Source organism: Neospora caninum, chromosome III, assembly GCF_000208865.1.
Source record: "Neospora caninum Liverpool complete genome, chromosome III".
NCBI lineage: Eukaryota > Apicomplexa > Conoidasida > Eucoccidiorida > Sarcocystidae > Neospora > Neospora caninum.
In genome coordinates, this window is record NC_018388.1 from 581,708 (window position 1) to 600,691 (window position 18,984).

The following is an 18,984-nucleotide window of genomic DNA, read 5'->3' on the forward strand; positions in this document are numbered from 1 at the left end:
GTTGACGCCGGGTACGCAAGTGCACAGGAGTATAGGATCTTTCTGAGCTAGGAGAAAGGCTTTGTGGCTTTCATTTACCGCTGAAGCACTTTCGGTCTTCTTGAGCCCCATTCTCCACATCAGAACAGTGTGCTCAATTTTACAGCCCCAAAGACAACGCCCGTTTTTTGGCCTCGGCGTTTCCCAGACATGCTCAGCGTTGTCATGCTGGCTTGGCAGTGTCACCCACACCGTCCTGGAAGAATACACCAACGGATTTGCGCCACATCACTTGTCGATGGCACTCCGACGAGGCTAGCGCGTCGAGAAAGTCCCGTTTGTTTTCCTTTTTCCTCTGAACGGTGTCTAGGGTCGAATCATTAGAGTCCACTCGCGATCTCCTATAGGGCGGCAGGCAGATGCATGGTGTGAATCCTTTGCTCTCACACGAACCTTGATTCCGTTTTCCGGGTGCAGACGACTCGAACCGCTTCTCTTTCTCTTTTGTTTTTCATCTTCTTCGGTCGAGGTGCACTTGCGACAGCCTACCGTGGGCTGTTTGCCACTACGAAGCCATCTTGGAACCGTCTGTGCTCCATTTTGTCGCTGGTCCCTGCGTTACTCCTTTCGGTTTTCGTCTCCAGTTGCACAGTTGGCGGGCGGGGATTCGGTGTTGTTTGCATCGAGTGGTTCGATTTGGCACTCAACGTTTCCATATTTCACCAACCGGGATCCGCCCCGCGAGGGTACCACGGCATCGTCCACCTTCCACCTTTCGGACCATCTGAACGGTTTATTCTGCGCGTGCCTTTTCTTCTTGTTTCAAGTCGAAGGCTTCTTGAAGCAGTCGTCAACTGTCTTGCACGGTTCTACGAAAGGAGCGCAGGCTCTGCGCCGGCTACTCTTCGTCGCTATCAGCGTCTCACCAGTCGAGACTCTGCCGTGGACACCCCACTGCCCCTACGCGAGCGGATGCGCTGCCATTCTTTCGTGTACTTTCTCACCTGCATTTCTTCGGGCAACAAGCAACAACATGGCTCGCCTTGATTCGGATTTTTCTGTGGCACGCAAGGAGGTGGAAACCGAGATACAGCGGAGGAACGCGAAAAACCTAGTGCGTCCCTCCTCTCTGTCCAGGAGTGCCGGTGAGTGTTCTACCTGGGGTCTGTCAGAGGCGGATTCTCGTCGAACGGTCGTTCCTCCAGTGGAGAGTCAGCTCGTCGTCGAGGCAGACGTCTCTTTTGCTGAGTCGCCAACAGCCTTGCATCAGGCTGCCTCTACGTACCCGTCTCCTTTCTCTGCTGCTTCGACTTGCTCATCATGCTCCCCTGCCTCTCTCTCATCATCTCCATTCAACAAGACCGCTTGGTTCGCAGGCGCTCTTTCGACCGTCCCTCCACCACTGCAGCCCTCTTCGGCAATACCTGGTGATGCGCGCAACGTACACAAGTCTCTCCTTCCTGGAGAGGTGGCTTTTTCTCCGTCACACGCGTCGAGTCAGAGTTCCTCTCCAGCTGGACGCACACCAGTGGGCCCCGGCGTGCACCCGCGAACCATCTTGCACTTTCCGCTCCCATCCTCCAAGCGAACTGACCTCGTGTACTCCTCCCCCAATACGAGGCCCGCCGCGCCAGCTCTTCGCGGTAGCATGTCGCCTTTTCTGAGGAAAACAAATGAAGAAACGCTCGCTTCTCCTTCACACGCTCTGTCGCCGTCCGCTATTGCTCGTCTCATCAGCATTCGAGCAGGGCCGCTGACGTTCTCGGAAGCTGAGGAAGAGAAACAGAAAGGAAAAGAAGATTTCTAAGAGTCGTTTGGTCACGTTCCGAGGAAAGGGACCGGAAGCGCCCCTCGTGTCTGTGTCCGCTACTGTGTCACCATGCAAAGCTGTCCAGAAAGAGGCGGACAAGCAGTCGAAAGTTGTAAACGTTTGTGTCACAAAAGCCTTCAGTCTCTCTGAACCCCACCTGCAGGTGCCAGTGGCTTCAGGCAGCAGAATAAAAAGGACCACGAGCCACGAGGTTCAGTACAGAACTCTGTGAGTTCCCCGGTGAGGCTGAGTATACGAGCCCCAACTCTTCACGTGGCGATCCACCTTCGCCTCTCGCAATCAACTCAGTTCGTCTAAAAGTGCACAGAGCTGTTTCTCTGTTCCAGCGGGACACGTCCGGAAATGACGGCGTGCCTCCGCAGCAACGGGCGATAACAATCATGCCAGTCCTCGAGTTACACGTCTCCTAAAATAGCTCTTTTGAAGACGGGGCAACAGCTGGATAAGAATCCGCGTTTCGGTCTTCCCCTGATATTTTTGGGTGTACCCTGTTCCTGCTATGGCCATCGTCTGGGATGGGATGTGATGGACAGACGTTTTGCACAGCGCACATATACGGCAAACGCGCCTGACCTTCCCTGTTCCCCATGAAGAGAAAATGCGCAAGTGGGAACGGAAATTTTCATTTATTTTACCACGTTGTTTCGCGTGCACTGTAATTCAGACAACTTTCAACGCAAGAGGTTTCCGTCCTAGATCAGATGCGTCTTTTATGTCCCACCCGTGGAAACACAAAGCATCGAAATCTACATGGATTGAAGCACCAAAGCCGCTGAGCCCTCGTGATGCATCCAAACTGCGAAATGTGGGCACGTATTCACGCGTCATTTTTCAACTCTGTGGATCTCCTACTTTTCTCGTCCCATCCAGCACGTAGGAGACACGTCGACTCCTTCGCTTTCTGTCCATCCAAACGTATTCGCATATACATGCACGGATGCGTATATGTATGCAAGGTTATACGAGGACCGTTATAAGAGCTGACCTCCAGCACCGAAGCGACAGGTACCACACGGCGTGTCTATACGTCCTGTTGGATTCCTCCTCCGGTTGGGCGCACCGCTTTTGTGTTCTTGCCTGAATGGTTTCCGTTTTTCGGTCCCTGGCAACAAAGGCCGTACACGTGGGAACTAAGACCAACAAAACCGAAAACATATTACGTGTTTTGTGCATACGTCCTGACTTTCTGCGTCTTCTCTTTTGTTGCCAGCGAACAGAGTGAGGCCGATGAGAGTTTCGTTGGCGCTGTGCATAGGACTCTTCTCGTCCTTCCGTGAGACTCTGTCTTCTGAATTCTCTACCTCTCAACACAGATTCGACGCGTTCATGTTGAGATTCCATACGCGCAATCAGTGCAGAGTCCTTCTCTCGCCTAGAATGTGTTGACGCCAAAAAACGCGACTAAGTCCCTGCAGGTAGCTTGCACCTAAAAACTCTTTAGTGCCGTCAGATAATTCCCCCAGTGCGGCGCAACCCTTGTGCCAAAAGAGTCGGCACAACTGACCACAAACACTCGAGAGGGCCGAACGAGAACTTCTCATTCGCTACCAGCGTCGTTTGTTTGAGGTGCTGTTGCGTCCATGTGAGCAGGCTTCGGCGGCGCTGTAAGAATCTCTCTTGGTTCGAAAACGTTGTCCTTCCATTACCGCAATCAGGCGTTCGAGGTGACGGCGAACTCAGAAAAGATCGACATCAGCCACCAACACGAAACGGGGAGAGGGACAAGAGCGCCTCTTCACAGGTGTGTGGTAGCGGCATGTTTCGGAGAGAAGAGAGCGTGACATAAGGACAAAAGGACGCTTTAGAAACGCGGAAAAAAGTGGAATCCAGAAACCGAACAGACAGCGGAGGCTCACGGAGACCGGTAAAAACATCTGCGAAGCACGGATCGGGCCAACATCGCTAGGCACAGATCCATACCACTGGAGACAGCATGCACGACCAGGCAGGAAACTCACCTCGAAAAGGCCCGCCTTTCGTACCTTGTCTTCTCTCTATTCTTATGTCACGCATGTCAGCTAAAGCCATTGCTTTCATTGGACAAAAGATGAGGCTCCTCTGAGCCGGAACTCGCGACTAAGCCGTCACGACCTCCCTGACAGCGGTGATGCGAAAGGCCTCACCAGGCCTGTGGGCCTCGCCTCTAGCCACCTGTCCTTGCATGCAGTGTCATTAAAAAACCCAAGTCGGGCACATCATCAGCGAAGCTCCAACAGTCGAACCTAACCGGATCGTCGTCTTACTCCACTCCATAGGCATTCGAAAAGTACTGTAAATCCACCAGGCTATTCCACTTCTGGTATATGTACGTATCTCTACATATGTATGTCTTTACAGTTGAATACACTTACATTTATATATATGTATATATATGCACAAGGACACGTATGCAGGCATGCATAAATGCAAAACTGTATATATATATATATATATACATACATATATATATGGAGATACATATCTGTATAGCTAACACTGCCTACCTATACGTAAGAGTGCATATATGCCTTGAACAAACAAGCACATGCGTTATCTGCCAGCGTATCCGTGCGACGGCGAAAGCGCGGAAGAAGTCAAAGGCTTCTGTGCAGAGGCGTGTGAGCCGGCGGGCCCTCGTGCCACTGGCAGCTGAGCCTCAAGAGGGTCAGGCAGCTGCTGGCCGAAAAACTTGATTTTTACGAATGCACTACAGCAGTCTGCTTCGTGGAACAGAAGGTCGCCTGCACAGAAACGAGACGCAAACGAGAGGAAAAGAAAACAATGTTCTCAAAACGACCACATTTTTGGCCGTTCACGTCGGGAACGAGAAAGCAGAGAGACGCAAAGGCACTTCTAACCAGCAAACAAAACCTCTCAAACTGCGTGCAGCCAGACGACAATGCTGGCGGCGCATGCAGAACCTCCGTCCATTTGCGGGAAACGAAAAAATAAAACAAACTGGAGACGCGACCTCAAGAATGAAAAGAGAGTTGACATTTATGCGTTCCCGATCTTTGCACAGTCATATCTGTATGTCCACACACGCGCATATATATATATATATATGCATCTCCTGGAAGAAGTATCTGTATACGGTTGTCGATTCAAAGTGATGTACATGTATATATTTGTTTGCGTGTGAAGGCAGGAGAGAACGTGAGGGCCGCAGAAGACAAATGGCTGCCTAGACTGCGTTCGGTTTCAAAACCCCGTAGAATGCATTTATCGTCCGAAACCCGAGAACCCTTCACCTGCTGCGAACCTTCCCGAGTGTCAAAGGAAGGGCGAAGCGGAACAAATAAGCTTTTTCGTGATGTTTCTGCTGTCTCCTTTCCGACCCCGATAATCTCACCCGCTGACGTGACGGGCCTCACTGCATGCACCCGCAGCATCGGCACAGCCTGTCCGAGAGTCGACATCTGGCCATAGACCCGAACGTAGTTGTTCACCTGGAGGGCGGCCTGCGTCGAAAACAGAAACAGCCACCAAACGCAAGGTGAAAGAGAGGCTCGAAAGGCCGATGACGCAGCGGGGGAAGACAGGCGCAGACGAAGAGAAACAGAAGAGCGTTGAGGCACTTAGTCTCGTCAGATTCCCCGGAGACCGTTGTTGGTTTCCCCCCGCTTCCCTGGCACTGTTTCAACCCGTGTCGCTCGTATCTTGTCTGTATGGTTCTTCCGCACACGGCCTTTTCTTCAGAGAGAGGAGACACCCGGCCTACCTCGACGCGCTTTTGCTTGTAAGGCGTGATGTCGTCGCCGAGCAGCCACTCGCAGTCGACCACACCCGTGCCGTCTTCGAGTTCGAAGCAGGCGCGGCCTGCAGAGTAGTCAATCGGCCCCGCACTCGCTTCCGGCAGGTGTCCAGACACCCGAGAGACGCGGCCGATGATCCGCAGCAGGTGGAGGGGCGGGGCTGGAGGCGGCGCCAGAGAGATCGCAGATTCGTCCGGTTTTTCCGCAAACGCATTCATAACTGCTCCTGAGACAAGTCGCGAATACGGAGAGAAAACAAGCGAGCAGAAAAAAGAGATGCAGGGGAGTTTGCAGACGAACAAAGAAAAACGAGCTGTGGGACTGCCGTTGGTGAAAATCAACAGCGGAAGGCGAGAAGGAGAAAAAGGAGAGGAAGAGAAAACGAGAGGAAGAGAGAACGAGAGAAAGATAGGAAGAGGGAAAGAGAGGAAGAGACAATGAGAGAAAGCGGTGAGAGAAGGCTCGGAAGATAGAAACTCAGGATAAGAAGGGAGGAAGCGAGAGGACGAAGGCTGCAGGGAGAGCGAGTGGGGGGGGGGGGGGGGTTTGTCTCAGCAGGGCGATAGAGAAACTATAAGAGAGAGAAGCTCGTCTGGGCGGTCGAGAGATGAGGGCCTCACCGATTTTGACGGGCATGAAGGTGTTTTGTTGGTGGCTTGGCATGGCACCAGGTTGCGTTGCGCCTGCGCCTGCATGCATCAAAAAGCCTCCGCCGTCGAAGTCGCCTGCGAGCAACCAGGGAAAACGATCGGTCCATGAAACCACGAACCAGGGGAGGCAGGCAGCTGGAAAGAGGAGGGTAGAGCTTCCGGAAGACGTTTGATAAAATGCATTCGCCTTTTCTCAGACAACGCAGGGACACACACGCCGATCCGACCATTCCCTTTTGCTCAACACCCCAACTGCCACAGCTTTCCAAACGACCTGCGTCTCATTATTCTCTTTCCAAAAAACACCAAACAAAGTGCACCAATATATATATATATAATTTTGTGTAGATAGAGCTCTTTGTGTACAGAAAGGTAATTAGCGTGAATGGGAACCTGTGGACAGGTGTGAAAGTCGAAATGAAGACAGGGGTCCCAGATCTGCACATGCCGAGCAACATGGCTGAAGACACGAGAGCTGTAGATACACCGAGAGCGAAGGAAAAGGAGGGGATACAGATGTCGTAGCGGTTCAGGTAGCTACCGGCCTATGTCTGAGAAAAATCAAGTTTTAACTTACCTGTGCCAAACATCGCTCCTGTCGGGTCTCCCGTGGCGAGGAAACCTCCGTCGCCTTGGAAGCCGCCGCCGAAGGCATCCAGTGGAGCGCCGCCCCCGAATCCTCCCTCGTCGCCGAACTCTCCGCCGAGGCCTCGGCCGAATTGGCGGGAGCCATCTGCGCCTGGATCGTGGCCAAAATCCATTGAGGAGACGCGAAAAAGGACACACACGACGACCAAGCTGCTGAAAGGGCCGGTGTACATACACCCACCGCAACCCCGAGATGTGTCGGCGAGTTTCGGCGGCTGGGGTCTTACGACGGCATGCTCCAGACAGACTTGGAGAGAGGAAATCCGCGCTTTGTGTTTTTTTTGCTGCAAGTGTTGCGGGGAAGTGAAGAGACCGCTGCGAAAGGAAAGCCACGCGCCCCGACAAGACACTCGAGAATTCAGGCAACGCTTGCCGCGTCGCGAGAGAAATGGGGCTGCAAAGTGTGAAAATACTGGGAGGGGAAGAGAAAAGAGACGGCGTTAGAACGGGAGAAAAAAATGCTTGGAGGGTTCTGTGGAACCGAATGGCAGAAGACGGACCTCGGTGAGCACCGACGCTCCAGGTCTGGAGGGTGTGCACGTAACGGCAGCCAAGAAAGGAAAAACAGGGTCTCAGAAATCCTCACATCCGTGAAGACAAATCTGCGTCCACACCAGTGGAAATCTTCAGGTGTCTGTACGCCCCAGACTGGTGGCGGCAAAAATGTCTCGACACGAGCAACGCTCTTTTTCTCAGTTGGTTCTCCCAACCGTCAACTCTATCGAGTCTTGTGTTTTCGAGAGCGCTTTTTGTGGGCGAGCTGCATGCAGTGTTTTTGACTCGACGCCCATGCAGCTTCACGGTCGCTTCTCGATCCTTCTTTCTGTTTTTCTCGTGGACGTCGAGATGTATCTCTTTGGAAATTCGTTTCCCCTCCCTTTCGTGCCCTTCTTTTTGCGAGACTTCCCCCAAGTTTTTTCCTTGACTTCTTTCTCCAAGTCTCCTCTTTTCTAGCCTGGCCGTCACCTCGAACTTTTTTGTCGGGGCGGTGGCAACAAACGTCGAGCCCTTGGCTCTTCATTATAAAGAAAAGGAAGAGAACGCTGCCTTTCCCTTTTTCTCCCTCCTCTCGCTCCAGGGTTCCCAACAGAGGCGACAAACCCTTGAGGCTGGGCAATCGACTCAAAAGACGCGTAACGGCGCGCGTTGCACCTGGCCCCACACAAACGATGGGAACCGCGAGATAGCATTTTCCAACTTTTCTTCTGCTCCGTTCTCCTGATCTCTTGCTCACCTGCGTCATTATCAAGTGTCAAGACAGGCCAACAGGCTGCGACATCCGGGCAGAGAAAGAGGAGGGCGAGAGTGTTTCGACACGAAGAGTCAGACTCTCTACGACCAGCCAGCTTGTTCCAACCGGGCGCTGGCCGATTTCTTCTCCGATCCCCTCCTTCCAAACCGACCCTTCCGTCGCTCCCGTCTTCCTGCAGCCTCAGAGTCCGTGCTTATTCTATCGCGCGTTCTCGTGCCTCTTGCCGTTACCCCCGAGATGCCTGCAGACGATGTTCTCTCAGTCCTCCTGCGAGGCACGCGCCTCAGCAGGAAACAAGATCACCATGAATCGTCTTCCTCTTCGTCTGCGTCTCGCTTCTGTGTCTCCACCCCTGTGTTTCAGCTGCCTTCGCGCCGGAAAGAGGCTCGCGGGAAGTTGCATGCGGCGTCGCCTGAGGAGTCTGCGGAGCCTGTGGACTTCTTTGCCGTCTACGACAGCAGCTCTTCTCAAACGAATGAAAGAGGCGTTGGCCGCAAGGCGGCCAAGACCGGAGACAGCGCTCCCGACGCACCTTCGCGGCGTCTGTCGAAAGGAAAAAGAAGGACAAGGAACGCGTTTGACACGCCTCAAGACGGAGACGAGAGCGAGGAGGAAGATCGCCTATCGGGATGCGACGGGAAGGCTCAACGCGCTCGCGAATTAACCACCACTGAAGCAGCCACGCTTCGCCGCAAGAACCGAATCTACGTCAAGGCAGGGGCCGAGGTTCTCGTCCCCCCGCCGTTTTCTTCTTTTTCAGACTCTCTCTCTCCTCGAGCGTCTGAGGCGTCGACACAGGCGCCTCACAAAAAATCCCAGCAAGGCGGAAAGAACGCCGAGGAGCGCAAGCGGGAATTGGAGGGTCTTGGAAGTAGCGGAGAGGGCGGGAAACGCGCTTCTCTAGGTTTGCCACTCTGGCTGCAAGAGCGGTTGAAAGGTCGAAGCATTGAAAAGCCGACTCCGATACAAATGCAAGTACGCAGGGAGTGGGGGCAAAAGTAGAGACGCAGGAAGGAGGGAAAAGAGCGAGAGGAAAGCGAGAACATTCCAGGATCGCTGGGGAACTCACGGAGGCGAGCGGCCGTTCGCGACATCCAAGCGCGGAGGGTGGAGGTGTATGAAGGAGAGACATAGCGAAAATTCAATGTCAGCCTTAAACATCGGAAGATCAAGAGGTTGGGACAGAGAAGCGAAGACTGCTCGGTTGTCTGCAACTCGCTATCGAGGCATTGCCTTGCCTTTCCGGCTTCATACTTCCGGGACATACTTTTTTCCTTTTTTCCCCCTGTAGGCTCTTCCCCTGCTTCTTGGTGGTCAACACCTGCTCGCTACGGCTCCTACAGGCTCAGGAAAGACCTTTGCGTTCCTTCTTCCTCTTATCACCCTGTTGAAGGTAAGCCTGTTCAGGAGCGTCCAAGTTTCTTTTTTGGAAATGCGTGGCGCACGGCATCGCCGCCTCAGTCTCGTGCGGCAGATCGGAGCGAAATGTGCAGAAAAAACGAGGAGAAAGCAAGCGGCCTGTCGCTAGCTCAGAGGCTCGCAACCTGCCAAACTCCACACATCTGGTTTGTATGGACCAGGCAGCGTCTTCGCGCCTCTGCATAAAACTCGAGAGGAAAGGGTGCGCAGCGCTACACGTGAAAACGGGAAGGAAGTGGCAGCATAACGTGATTAAAGTCGATCAAACGGAAGCCATATGTGAATGCCATGTGAGTGGGGCTCTCTCATTTCATATATATATATATATATATATATGTGTTATAAACGCATACATGCATATGTATGTACACAGAAACAGTCTGCGCTCTCTTCGTCTACATAGAGAGAAGTGTAGAAAAAGACATACCGTGATGGATGGATAGATAGATGGACGGATAGGCAGATATACATATGGGTAGATGTTTGGATCTCGTTCAAGGGATAGGAAAACGAGCAGGTTACTGACTTGGCGTTTTATTGCTGAACTGACAGACGCGCATCTCGATGTCATAACCGTCATATATGTATACGCATATATATATATATATATGTATATATATGTCCCTGTAAAGCGTGGGTCACCCTGATACCGTGCAGAAGTCGATTTCCAGTTCCGCCGTCCAATCGTCTGCGCGCAAACCGGTACTGCGCTGTGTGCTATCCTCCTATGTCGAGGCGTTGCTGCCAAAGGAGGAGTCTGGGTGCGAATCATTTCTTTGCTTCCCCTTCTGCGATCTCATTTGGAAGCGAAAGAATTTTTCTCTCTTCCGCAGAGACCAGGGAAAGAGTTTGCGCGTCTCCTGGTCGTTTGCCCGTCCAGGGAGCTCGCGAAACAGACCCAGCGTGAATTCGACAGTCTTGCAGGTGAGCACTCGCTGAACTGAGCGCGTGGAATTGAAGCGTGTCTCTCTTCCCCTACGCTGTCCCTCTTCCCCAACGGCGGCAGCTCTATCGTTCTCGACAAAGACCAAGGTTCACGCACATCATCGTAGATTCCCACTTCAAGGTTTACGTACCATGCTGCTTAATTTGATATATGACAATACACACGCCTCTTAAAGCATCTCTCAGGTTTCCAGATCCACGATGAGTAGGGGTGAAAGCGTGTTTGATATAAATACCTTCAGGTACAAAGCCGGGCTGTGGAGTCATGTCCTGTAAGGGAAGTCGCCCCCATTTTCAGGACGGCTTCCGTTTGCACCCTGGAGGCTGCGTCTTGTCACATCCACTAGTCCGTAGACCTCTACAGTCATATATGGATTTAGGCGTCCATTTCCGTCCATTTAGGTGTATGTTTTTCTCTCTATATCTCGCGATGGCGCATACGGCTCACGGACAGATGTACATACACCCCATGCACGCGTATCATTTTCCCTGGGTCTTTGCTCAGGTGCGCGAGGGTTCCGATGTCGTCTTTTAGACGAGCAAAAACAGGGCACAGACCAGCCGCTCTCACAAGCGAAGCGCGTCGATGCAGTTGCCACAACTCCTCTTCGACTGGTCCAATTTCTTCGCGACGGCCGCGTGAGTCTCGTCTTTTGCAAAGACCCGCTTCAGAAGAAAACGACTGTCTTTCGCGGTTTGGCAAGTAGACGGCAAGTCGCTTTGTTCCCTGTAATCGCCATTCGAGTCACACTTAGGTGCAACCGACGGCGTGAAGCAAATAAATTTGTCTCTCCTTTTCCTTTCTCTCGCCGTAGACCTCTGGCGTGAGTTTGTGCAGCCGTTTGTACCCGTTGCCTTTCTTGCTTCGACTCTGGCGTTTCGCACTCTTTTCTTCCATCTCCGCGTCCTTTCTCTCTCGTCCCCTTTCCGTCTCGCTCCTCAGTCTCGCCTTCTGTTCTTCTCCCCCCACTGTTGCTCTTCCTGGTTTCGCCCCTGTGTGGATGCGCCTCCAGTCTTCGCTGCCTCTACGCTCTCTGGGCAACTATACTTATAGGTATTTCTATTTGTTTTTCGCCGCGTATACATGCACCGATGGTGGCTTTGCCTTCCACGAGGGTCGGTGTGCGTATGTGTGAAGACACGCGAAGGAGCTTGTCGAGGCGAATTGAAAGTCTGCGCGAGTCTGTGCCTTCTCTCGCAGGTGTCGCTCGCGCAGTGTCGCCACCTGGTTCTCGATGAAGCAGATAAACTGCTTGATCTAGGGTAAGGTTCTCCTCGTCGCCAAGAAGAAAAAGAGACGTTGCAAACAACAAGCGTTACGAGCTCTCTCGCTTTCTGTGTGCATGCGTCGCGTAAGGCGCCCCTCTCTGTGTGGTGTTCTGGTCTTGGCGTTCTTCTGGAAACACAAACGCTCACGAGTTTGGAGACATCTAGGAACCTTCTGCGCCTTTTTCATCCCATCAGTGATAATGCCACGGTGCTGACGAACGAGCTGTAGATGCATGCATAGACGCACTTACACATGTAGAGTTGCAGCTGGGGTCTTACGGACTGCGGCTGCGTCAGGGGTAAATCACTGGAGTCGAAGGGGCATAGATATGACCGTAAGAATCAAATGGCTACGCACCACTTGAGTCTTCCCTTCCGAGCAAAACGATGCATCACAAACCGCCGTCACAGAACGTCTGCCGCTCATGTCTCCTCGAATCAGTACATAAATACAAATACACATATCTCCATTTGAGTACGCATATGCGGAGATACCTATTTATAGAGATGCAGGTATCTGTATATATATATATGTCTGTATATGTGCGTGGATGTGCATGTGGATATCGAGTTAAATGGGTTTCTTTAAAACTGAGGGTGGAGATGCCTTTCTTTTCTCAGGTTCGCTCCACAGCTGGACGAGATCCTGGCCGGGTGTACCTTTCCGCGGCTGCAAGTGTGTCTCTTCTCAGCTACGCTCCCGCCTGAGGTGCTTCGCCTCGCGGACTCGCTTTTGCACAATCCAGTCCACATTTCCATTGGTGAGATTTCCGTGCTTCTCTCCAGACGTGTCTCTCTGTTGCCAGTCGTCTCGCAACGCAAGCTTGTCTATCGGCGATTATCTTGCTCCCAATGAAGCTCTTATCCGAAGATTTTGCATGTGATTGATGTAGACGTCGCGTGTGCGCCAAATAGAGATACCTTCGAATTCTTTCCAGAACTCACACCTTTCGAAAATGCCTCAACCTCTGCATGGGGATGTTCTGGCCGAGTCGGGCTTTGGGATGTCGTCAGTGTTTCACATCCGCGGGAGAATATATATATATATATATATATATATATCTGTCCGCACCATGAAGACGTAGATGTTACACTTTGCTGACATGTGGGATTCCAAGCCTTTGTAGTGGAGGCGTTTTCTTCTTACGTTGGTGAGCTAGCGCGTTTCACCACGGCCAATGTTTGCAGATTTCGCTTGTTCGCCATTATTTGTTCACGGCTCGTGAGCCCCTTTGCTGGCGTCAAGGCTACACGCGTATGTCTCTCTCAGGTGTCTCATCACTTTTTTTCGTTCTTCCGCCCCTTCTGCAGGCGCGCCCAATGCCGCAGCTACGTCGATTGAGCAGGAATTGCTTTTCTGCACGAACGAGGAGGGAAAGCTTCTCGCGCTTCGAACGCTCCACCTCACGGGCAAGTTCGTGCCGCCCGTTCTCATTTTTGTGCAGGTAAAGTCTGAGGCCGAGAAAGCAACGCTGTTTTGGGGGAATTGGGCGCGAGTCTGTCGCAGGCCGTGTGGCCAGGCTTGTCCTGTCGGTCTGGGAAGGGAAGCAAACCGCACGAATCGCGCGAATCGCGGAAGGCGTAGGATTGACGGGGCGTGCCCCCTGCTCTCCCCATTTTTTTGGTGTACGTACAGAGCAAGGAACGCGCGAAGCAGCTGTACTGCGAGTTGGTCTACGATGGCATCTTTGTCGAGTGCATTCATGCGGACAAAACAAAAAAGCAGAGAGACGACATCGTGGAGGCTTTTCGCCGGGGTCAGGTGAGCGCCTTCGAAGACAGACGATCGTTTCGTGTGTTTTCTGTCCATTCTCAGAGTTCTGGAGGTGGGAACCGCATACAACAAAGAGACGCAAGACGGGGAAGAGCAGCAACACGACGAGATGCGGGGTTTGCTGAAAATGACAGATTCAGTGCTTTTGAACTGTAGCCTTGGCTGTCCTCTGCCTGCAGATCTGGGTGCTGATTTGCACAGACGTCATGGCCAGAGGTGTTGACTTCAAAAATGTAGAGCTCGTGATCAATTACGATTTCCCCCAGTCTGCTGCGGTGTACATACACCGCATCGGACGCACAGGCCGAGCGGGGCGACAAGGCCGGGTAAGCGGTACCTTCGTGCCCGAGTCACTTCTAGTAGTCTTGTGGCAAGCCGATACATATGAACTACCTTGTGCGAGGCGACATACAAATACATTCATATATTTTTATTTATCTATATCTATTTCTATATATTTAATTATACATGTCCGTGTATACGCACGATTCCCGTAGTTATTAAGTAGATCTGCTCACATGAGCCAGTCGTGTCTGTCAGCCGCGCGGCTGCCCGTTGTTCGGGCGGGGAGGCGATTCTTTCTTTTGTCTTCACTGGAGAGCCTTGCGACTCCTCGCTCTGAAGAACGCAGTGATCTCCGCTCTTGATTGGTTTCGTCTTTTTCCCTTTCTACAGGCCATCACATTCTATACAACCACCGACATTCCAAACCTGCGGAGTGTTGTCGGAGTCATGCAACAGACGTCAACGTGCGAGGTGCCGGAGTGGCTGCAAAAAATGACGAAAATGACAGCGAAGCAGAAACGCGATCTCCAAAAGCGTGCGCCAGAAAGAAAACCGATTCTGACAACTCCCGCGTAAGCTTGTCCATGCACGCCCCCAACCGAAAGCTGTCGCCACACCGTTCCACGGTCTGACTAGAGGCGCCAAGCAGAACAGCCAATGCAAAAACCAACAGACACCAGCACACGGGCAATTAGATATGTGTGAAGATACGTGCAGCCATTCAGGTTAAGATACTCCGTTACCTTCGTGCTGCGGTTCCTCCACATGCGTGTAGATAGATAGATAGATAGATAGATAGATAGATAGATAGATAATGTAGATGAATGTCTGTAGTGGTATTTCTGTGTATGCACAAATGCGTCTGTACAGGTAGGGATTTTCATTTTGGTATACGTGTGCGTGCATGAGTGTCGCGGTGTATATTTCTGTTTCCCTTGGTGGCGATGCATGCCGCGTTTGCCGGCGTTTGAAAAGGTATGGGACAATTTGCGTTCCCAATGCATGCATTTGCAGGACCGACGTGCGGAAGGAGAAGAGGCGCCAGCAGGCCATCGAGGCGAGCAAAGCAAAGAAGCGGAGACGCGAAGCAGCCGAGGCAGGTTCTGAGTGAAGAACACCATGTAGTTTTTCTGTCGTTTTCACTCCCGTCGAGTTCCTGTCTTTTCAACCTTTTGGAAACCGGTTCGGTGTATGCAGATAACTTCTGGGGTCAGAGAAATGCCGGGACAGTCGAACAGGAGCTGGTGTGAGGGAGACAATATCTACTTGTAATGCGATAACTGTACATGGTCTCGCCATGACTTTTATGGTCTTAATGCGGGCTTTGTATAGGGTATGGTAAACGTTTTGTACCAATTTATATTGGGGGTTGGGGATGCGAAGAAAAACTGTGAGGATCGAGAAGAGGAGCACCCATGACGCGACCGACCCGTGAGAAGAAGCGCAGGAGTCTGTCGCGGAAACACACAATCGCTGTCATTCCCACGCCACCGTGGGACTCTAAGTGAAAGCGTCCGAGTCCAGAGGTCGAGACAGGCAAGTATATATATATATATATATATATATATAACGGCTACAAGTAGAGAGAGGTGTAGGTACAAATAGACATAGATACAAATAGAGATACGAAGAAATGGATGCAGGTGCGCGTAGAAGACAGGTTGATAGACATGCACATGGGTATGTGTTTTCCGTTCGCTGAAACGAGTGTTTTTTGGAGCGTACGCTTGGCGGACCGCAAGCAGAAAGTCGATTTGAGGAGACAGCATTGCGGCCAGTCGTTTTCTGCTTGGAGCTCCTCTTGTGGGCAGCCCCCGTCGACCCGAGCGCGTGACAGAACCGTGGCGGGTCTCAAAGTGTTACAGGTTTTAATTACGTTGAGGCCCAATGCCTTCACACAAACGTTCGCGAGCTTCCGGTTTTCCTCAGCTTGCCACACACAAACCGTTCGGCGGCACAAAGCTCCCACAGACCACGACAAGCCTTTACCTTCTTTGTCTTAAGTTTTCCTGTGCACGAAAAAACCTCCCCGATGTACCACGAACGCACGCTGAGACCCGAGCGCTGGTTGGCCGTTCAAGAAGACAGGCCACACAACGCGTCCACAAAGAGACTGGGATAGTGAGGGTTCTGCCCCTTTCATGCAGTTACCGACAAACAGTGGACGAGGCGTTTCTAGGTTTTGGACGTCCAAAAGAGACATCCAGACAACCCGAGTCGATCTACGACAGAATACGCAAAGTATGTCGCGATCGAATCCAAGAGAGGACGCTCCCGATGGGATCTGATCCCTTGGTCTTCCCCTTTTACCGATGACGCACTCGAGCTTTCCTTTGGTGCTCTCGTCTGCGTGCGGCACACGCAGAGCCGGACCCGTGGACGCTCTTCTGCCGCCCCGAGGGTGCTCGGAGCAAACAGTCGCATTCTGCGCTCCTGGATCTCGCCTGTCCCTCCGAAAAACGTAAAATTCGCTGCATTTCTCAGTTATCCCTGGTGGCCCTTTTGCCGGCCCCATTCTCCAGGAGCATTCAGGCAGAGCGGTATTTGAAGCGATTGGGCTCGCCCGTCTCGACTCCTATTTTTTCATACTGCGCTTGCAAGAATCTCACGGCGAGACGCTCAGTGCCACGTCTGTCGAGGGCTTCAACCCCGACATTCGATTCTCTGAATTCCAGTCTCCCATTCTCCTCGCCGAGAGGCTTTTTTCATCGGGGGTTCACCGGGTCTTCACGCCAGCAGTGGGCTCGACTCTTCCTCTCCGTCACTTGCGTGTTCATCTCGGCGGAAGGAGCTGCACGCCTCACCGTGACTCACGAGTCGCTCGAGGATTCTCTGCCGAGACAGGACTGCATCCCCATCGTCTCCCGTTCTCCCGACTTTCCGCGGCGGCGTCAGAACTGGACCGAAGGGCGAGCCTGGGGGCACCGCCGAGAGGCTTTCATGCAGTTGATAGTACGCGGTTGCTCCCTCGAAGAAACGGGTGAAATTGTAGACGTGGAGCGCGAGAGGCAGGTGTACAGTTACTGCAAGCGCAACTGCGGTGTAGGCGAGGAGGCGCGTGGCGACGCTAAGGTGGGAGACATCAGCTGTGTAGTACGAGTCGAAGTTGATGGCAGAGAAAACAGCTAGGACCGGTGAGCACAGACAATTGTAGACAATGAGGCGGTTGTTCACCGATATAATAGAGCACATACAGTCGTTTCGGCGCCGAGGAACACGGATTTCCGCGAGGGGTACTGTGCACAGCAGGAGGGAGAGCTGGAGCGGAATGAGCGCCGAGATGCCGACAAAGGCAAGAACCCAAATTAGACCTTTCGAAAAGGAGTGGAGATCTTCGGTCAAACGCGGCACAATAATGTGTGGAGGGGAAGTCGAGGACTCGGAGAGAAAAGAGGACGGTGGGGCTTCAGCACGCGGTTCCGCCCCGGAGCCAGGGACCCCGCGAGATTGTGAGTCCGATACAAAAGACGAGGAATTGACAGGAGGGAGGGGAGAATCAGCACGATATCGCAACCTTGAATCGTCAAAAGAGAACGAGGAAGACGAGGGCGTTCCCAGTCCGGAAGCCTGCTGCCTGAACATGCCAGCAGACCCAGCGGGGAGGAACTTGCCGGGGGGGCTCTGGCGCCTGAACGCTGAGGAGTGGGCATTTCCCGCTCCAGCTCCTAACTCCTTTTTGGAGGCGAAAGGCAACCTTTGATTCAGCCTTTCCCCTGACTTTGTTTCTGCTGTAAAGCGTGAAGAACCGATTGCGGGACTCGCACGAATGTTCTCTGCATCTCGCGACGGCAGTGAAGCAGTGGGAGACCGAGAATGCCCCCCGGCATCTGTTGAGCGGAGATGCGTAGGCGAATGCGTCCACGAGGAGATATCGAGGGGGGAATCTCCTGGCGACCGGTCTAGCAGCGATGCGGCCTGTTTGAAAGGGTTGAAGTGAGATGGCGCTTCATGTGGAAGGTCTTCGGTGGTGTGTGCAGGGTAGACATGCGGCGATTGATGCCTCACAAACAGCATCAAGACACCAGGATACAAGTTGACGAGCAAGGCGGCGACGCCAAAGATCGTCATGAGGTTAGCTTGACGGGCCAAGCGCCGCTCAAAATTCTTGTCGAACGGCGGGCAGCATACTTCAGTAGTGACCCAGTCACAGAGGGACAAGCAAAAGTTATGGCACGTGCGTCGCCTCGAGCTGTCAGGAGACACAGACGTCGAGATGCTAAGGCGCGGCGGTTGCCGGCCTGCGCTTGGGGTCACTGGGAAGCTCATCGTCCCTTCGCCTCGCACAGCCTGCTGAGGATCGCGAACTTGGGGCCCCGGAGTCCCCGTATAGGCTGGAGGAGAGTCGCGCCGGACGGGGTTTCCAGGAAATTTCCTGTTTTGGCAGGCTTTTTCAATGGAAAAGGGCGAAGCTCCGCCCAAGAAAGCCGGGCGGAGCTGCCCTCGCAGAGCAGTCTCTTTACCTTGCCGATGAGAAGACCATGGGTGAGAGTGAGGGCCACACGAACTTGGGAGACTGGAGACGACCTTGTCGGGAATTGCCCTTGTTTTCTGAAAAGAGGCGCAACATGACCAGAGGGTGCGAAAAAGAACTACAAGCTTTTTTCAACCGTTTTCTCACCGCTGGCAAAGGCAGGGGCAACGGATTGTGCCAAGAGACCCTTTCACAAGACAAGTCCGCACAGACAGCCAGCCGCGGAGCCGCGAGAAACGTACAGCCGTTCACAGCGGCTCGTATTTAGTCATTGAAGGCAGTTTCGCGTTTTCACTCGAATTTTGTTTTGGTGGCCTTTCTTAGATGTTCGGAGGGTCAGGAAATCGGGTCATGTTTGCTGGCCTGCCACGCCCGCACTCCTCGGTTGCTCAACTGCGCGAGCATCGCTCTTTCACCACGGTCAGGCCAACCGGCGGCGCTCTGGCGCGAGGGGAAACCCTTTCTCTCCGCGCCTATTTCTTCTACTCCAACCACTAAGCCGAACTCCAGGAACAATTCATGAAAAATGCAAGAAAAGTTTGCACAAGAGAAGTAGGAGAAACAACCTCACCCAACAGCACGTCGGCCGTTCAGCAACATTTTCTTGACTCCTCAACTAGCGAAGTAGAGATTCGCAGGCGTTACCGAGAAAAGCACCAGTCCTTGTAGGCGAGAGAGGAGCCCCACTGGCACCGGGCTGCCGTGGTTACGGACAGCATTGACGAAC

The 18,984-nt window shown here is 52.8% G+C and overlaps 3 protein-coding genes across 3 annotated transcripts; 1 reads left to right on the top strand and 2 right to left on the bottom strand.

Moving 5' to 3' along the window:
• Positions 1-4,339: 4,339 nt before the first annotated feature.
• Positions 4,340-6,955, bottom strand: NCLIV_007620 (putative replication protein A2; the record flags this gene model as incomplete). The annotated part of the gene is made up of 5 exons (XM_003880273.1): positions 4,340-4,530; positions 5,142-5,250; positions 5,511-5,770; positions 6,165-6,269; positions 6,772-6,955. The coding sequence occupies 5 exons, from the start codon at positions 6,953-6,955 to the stop codon at positions 4,340-4,342; spliced, it is 849 nt and encodes a 282-aa protein (XP_003880322.1).
• Positions 6,956-7,300: 345 nt separating this feature from the next.
• On the top strand, positions 7,301-14,897 carry NCLIV_007630 (putative ATP-dependent RNA helicase; the record flags this gene model as incomplete). The annotated part of the gene is made up of 12 exons (XM_003880274.1): positions 7,301-7,346; positions 8,273-9,069; positions 9,386-9,487; positions 10,347-10,437; positions 10,964-11,097; positions 11,660-11,721; positions 12,349-12,488; positions 13,039-13,172; positions 13,364-13,489; positions 13,681-13,827; positions 14,177-14,358; positions 14,801-14,897. The coding sequence occupies 12 exons, from the start codon at positions 7,301-7,303 to the stop codon at positions 14,895-14,897; spliced, it is 2,058 nt and encodes a 685-aa protein (XP_003880323.1).
• A 1,616-nt stretch (positions 14,898-16,513) lies between these two features.
• On the bottom strand, positions 16,514-18,052 carry NCLIV_007640 (conserved hypothetical protein; the record flags this gene model as incomplete). Its single annotated transcript, XM_003880275.1, has 1 exon — positions 16,514-18,052. One exon carries the CDS (start codon positions 18,050-18,052, stop codon positions 16,514-16,516), a length of 1,539 nt encoding a protein of 512 aa, XP_003880324.1.
• Between the last annotated feature and the right edge of the window lie 932 nt (positions 18,053-18,984).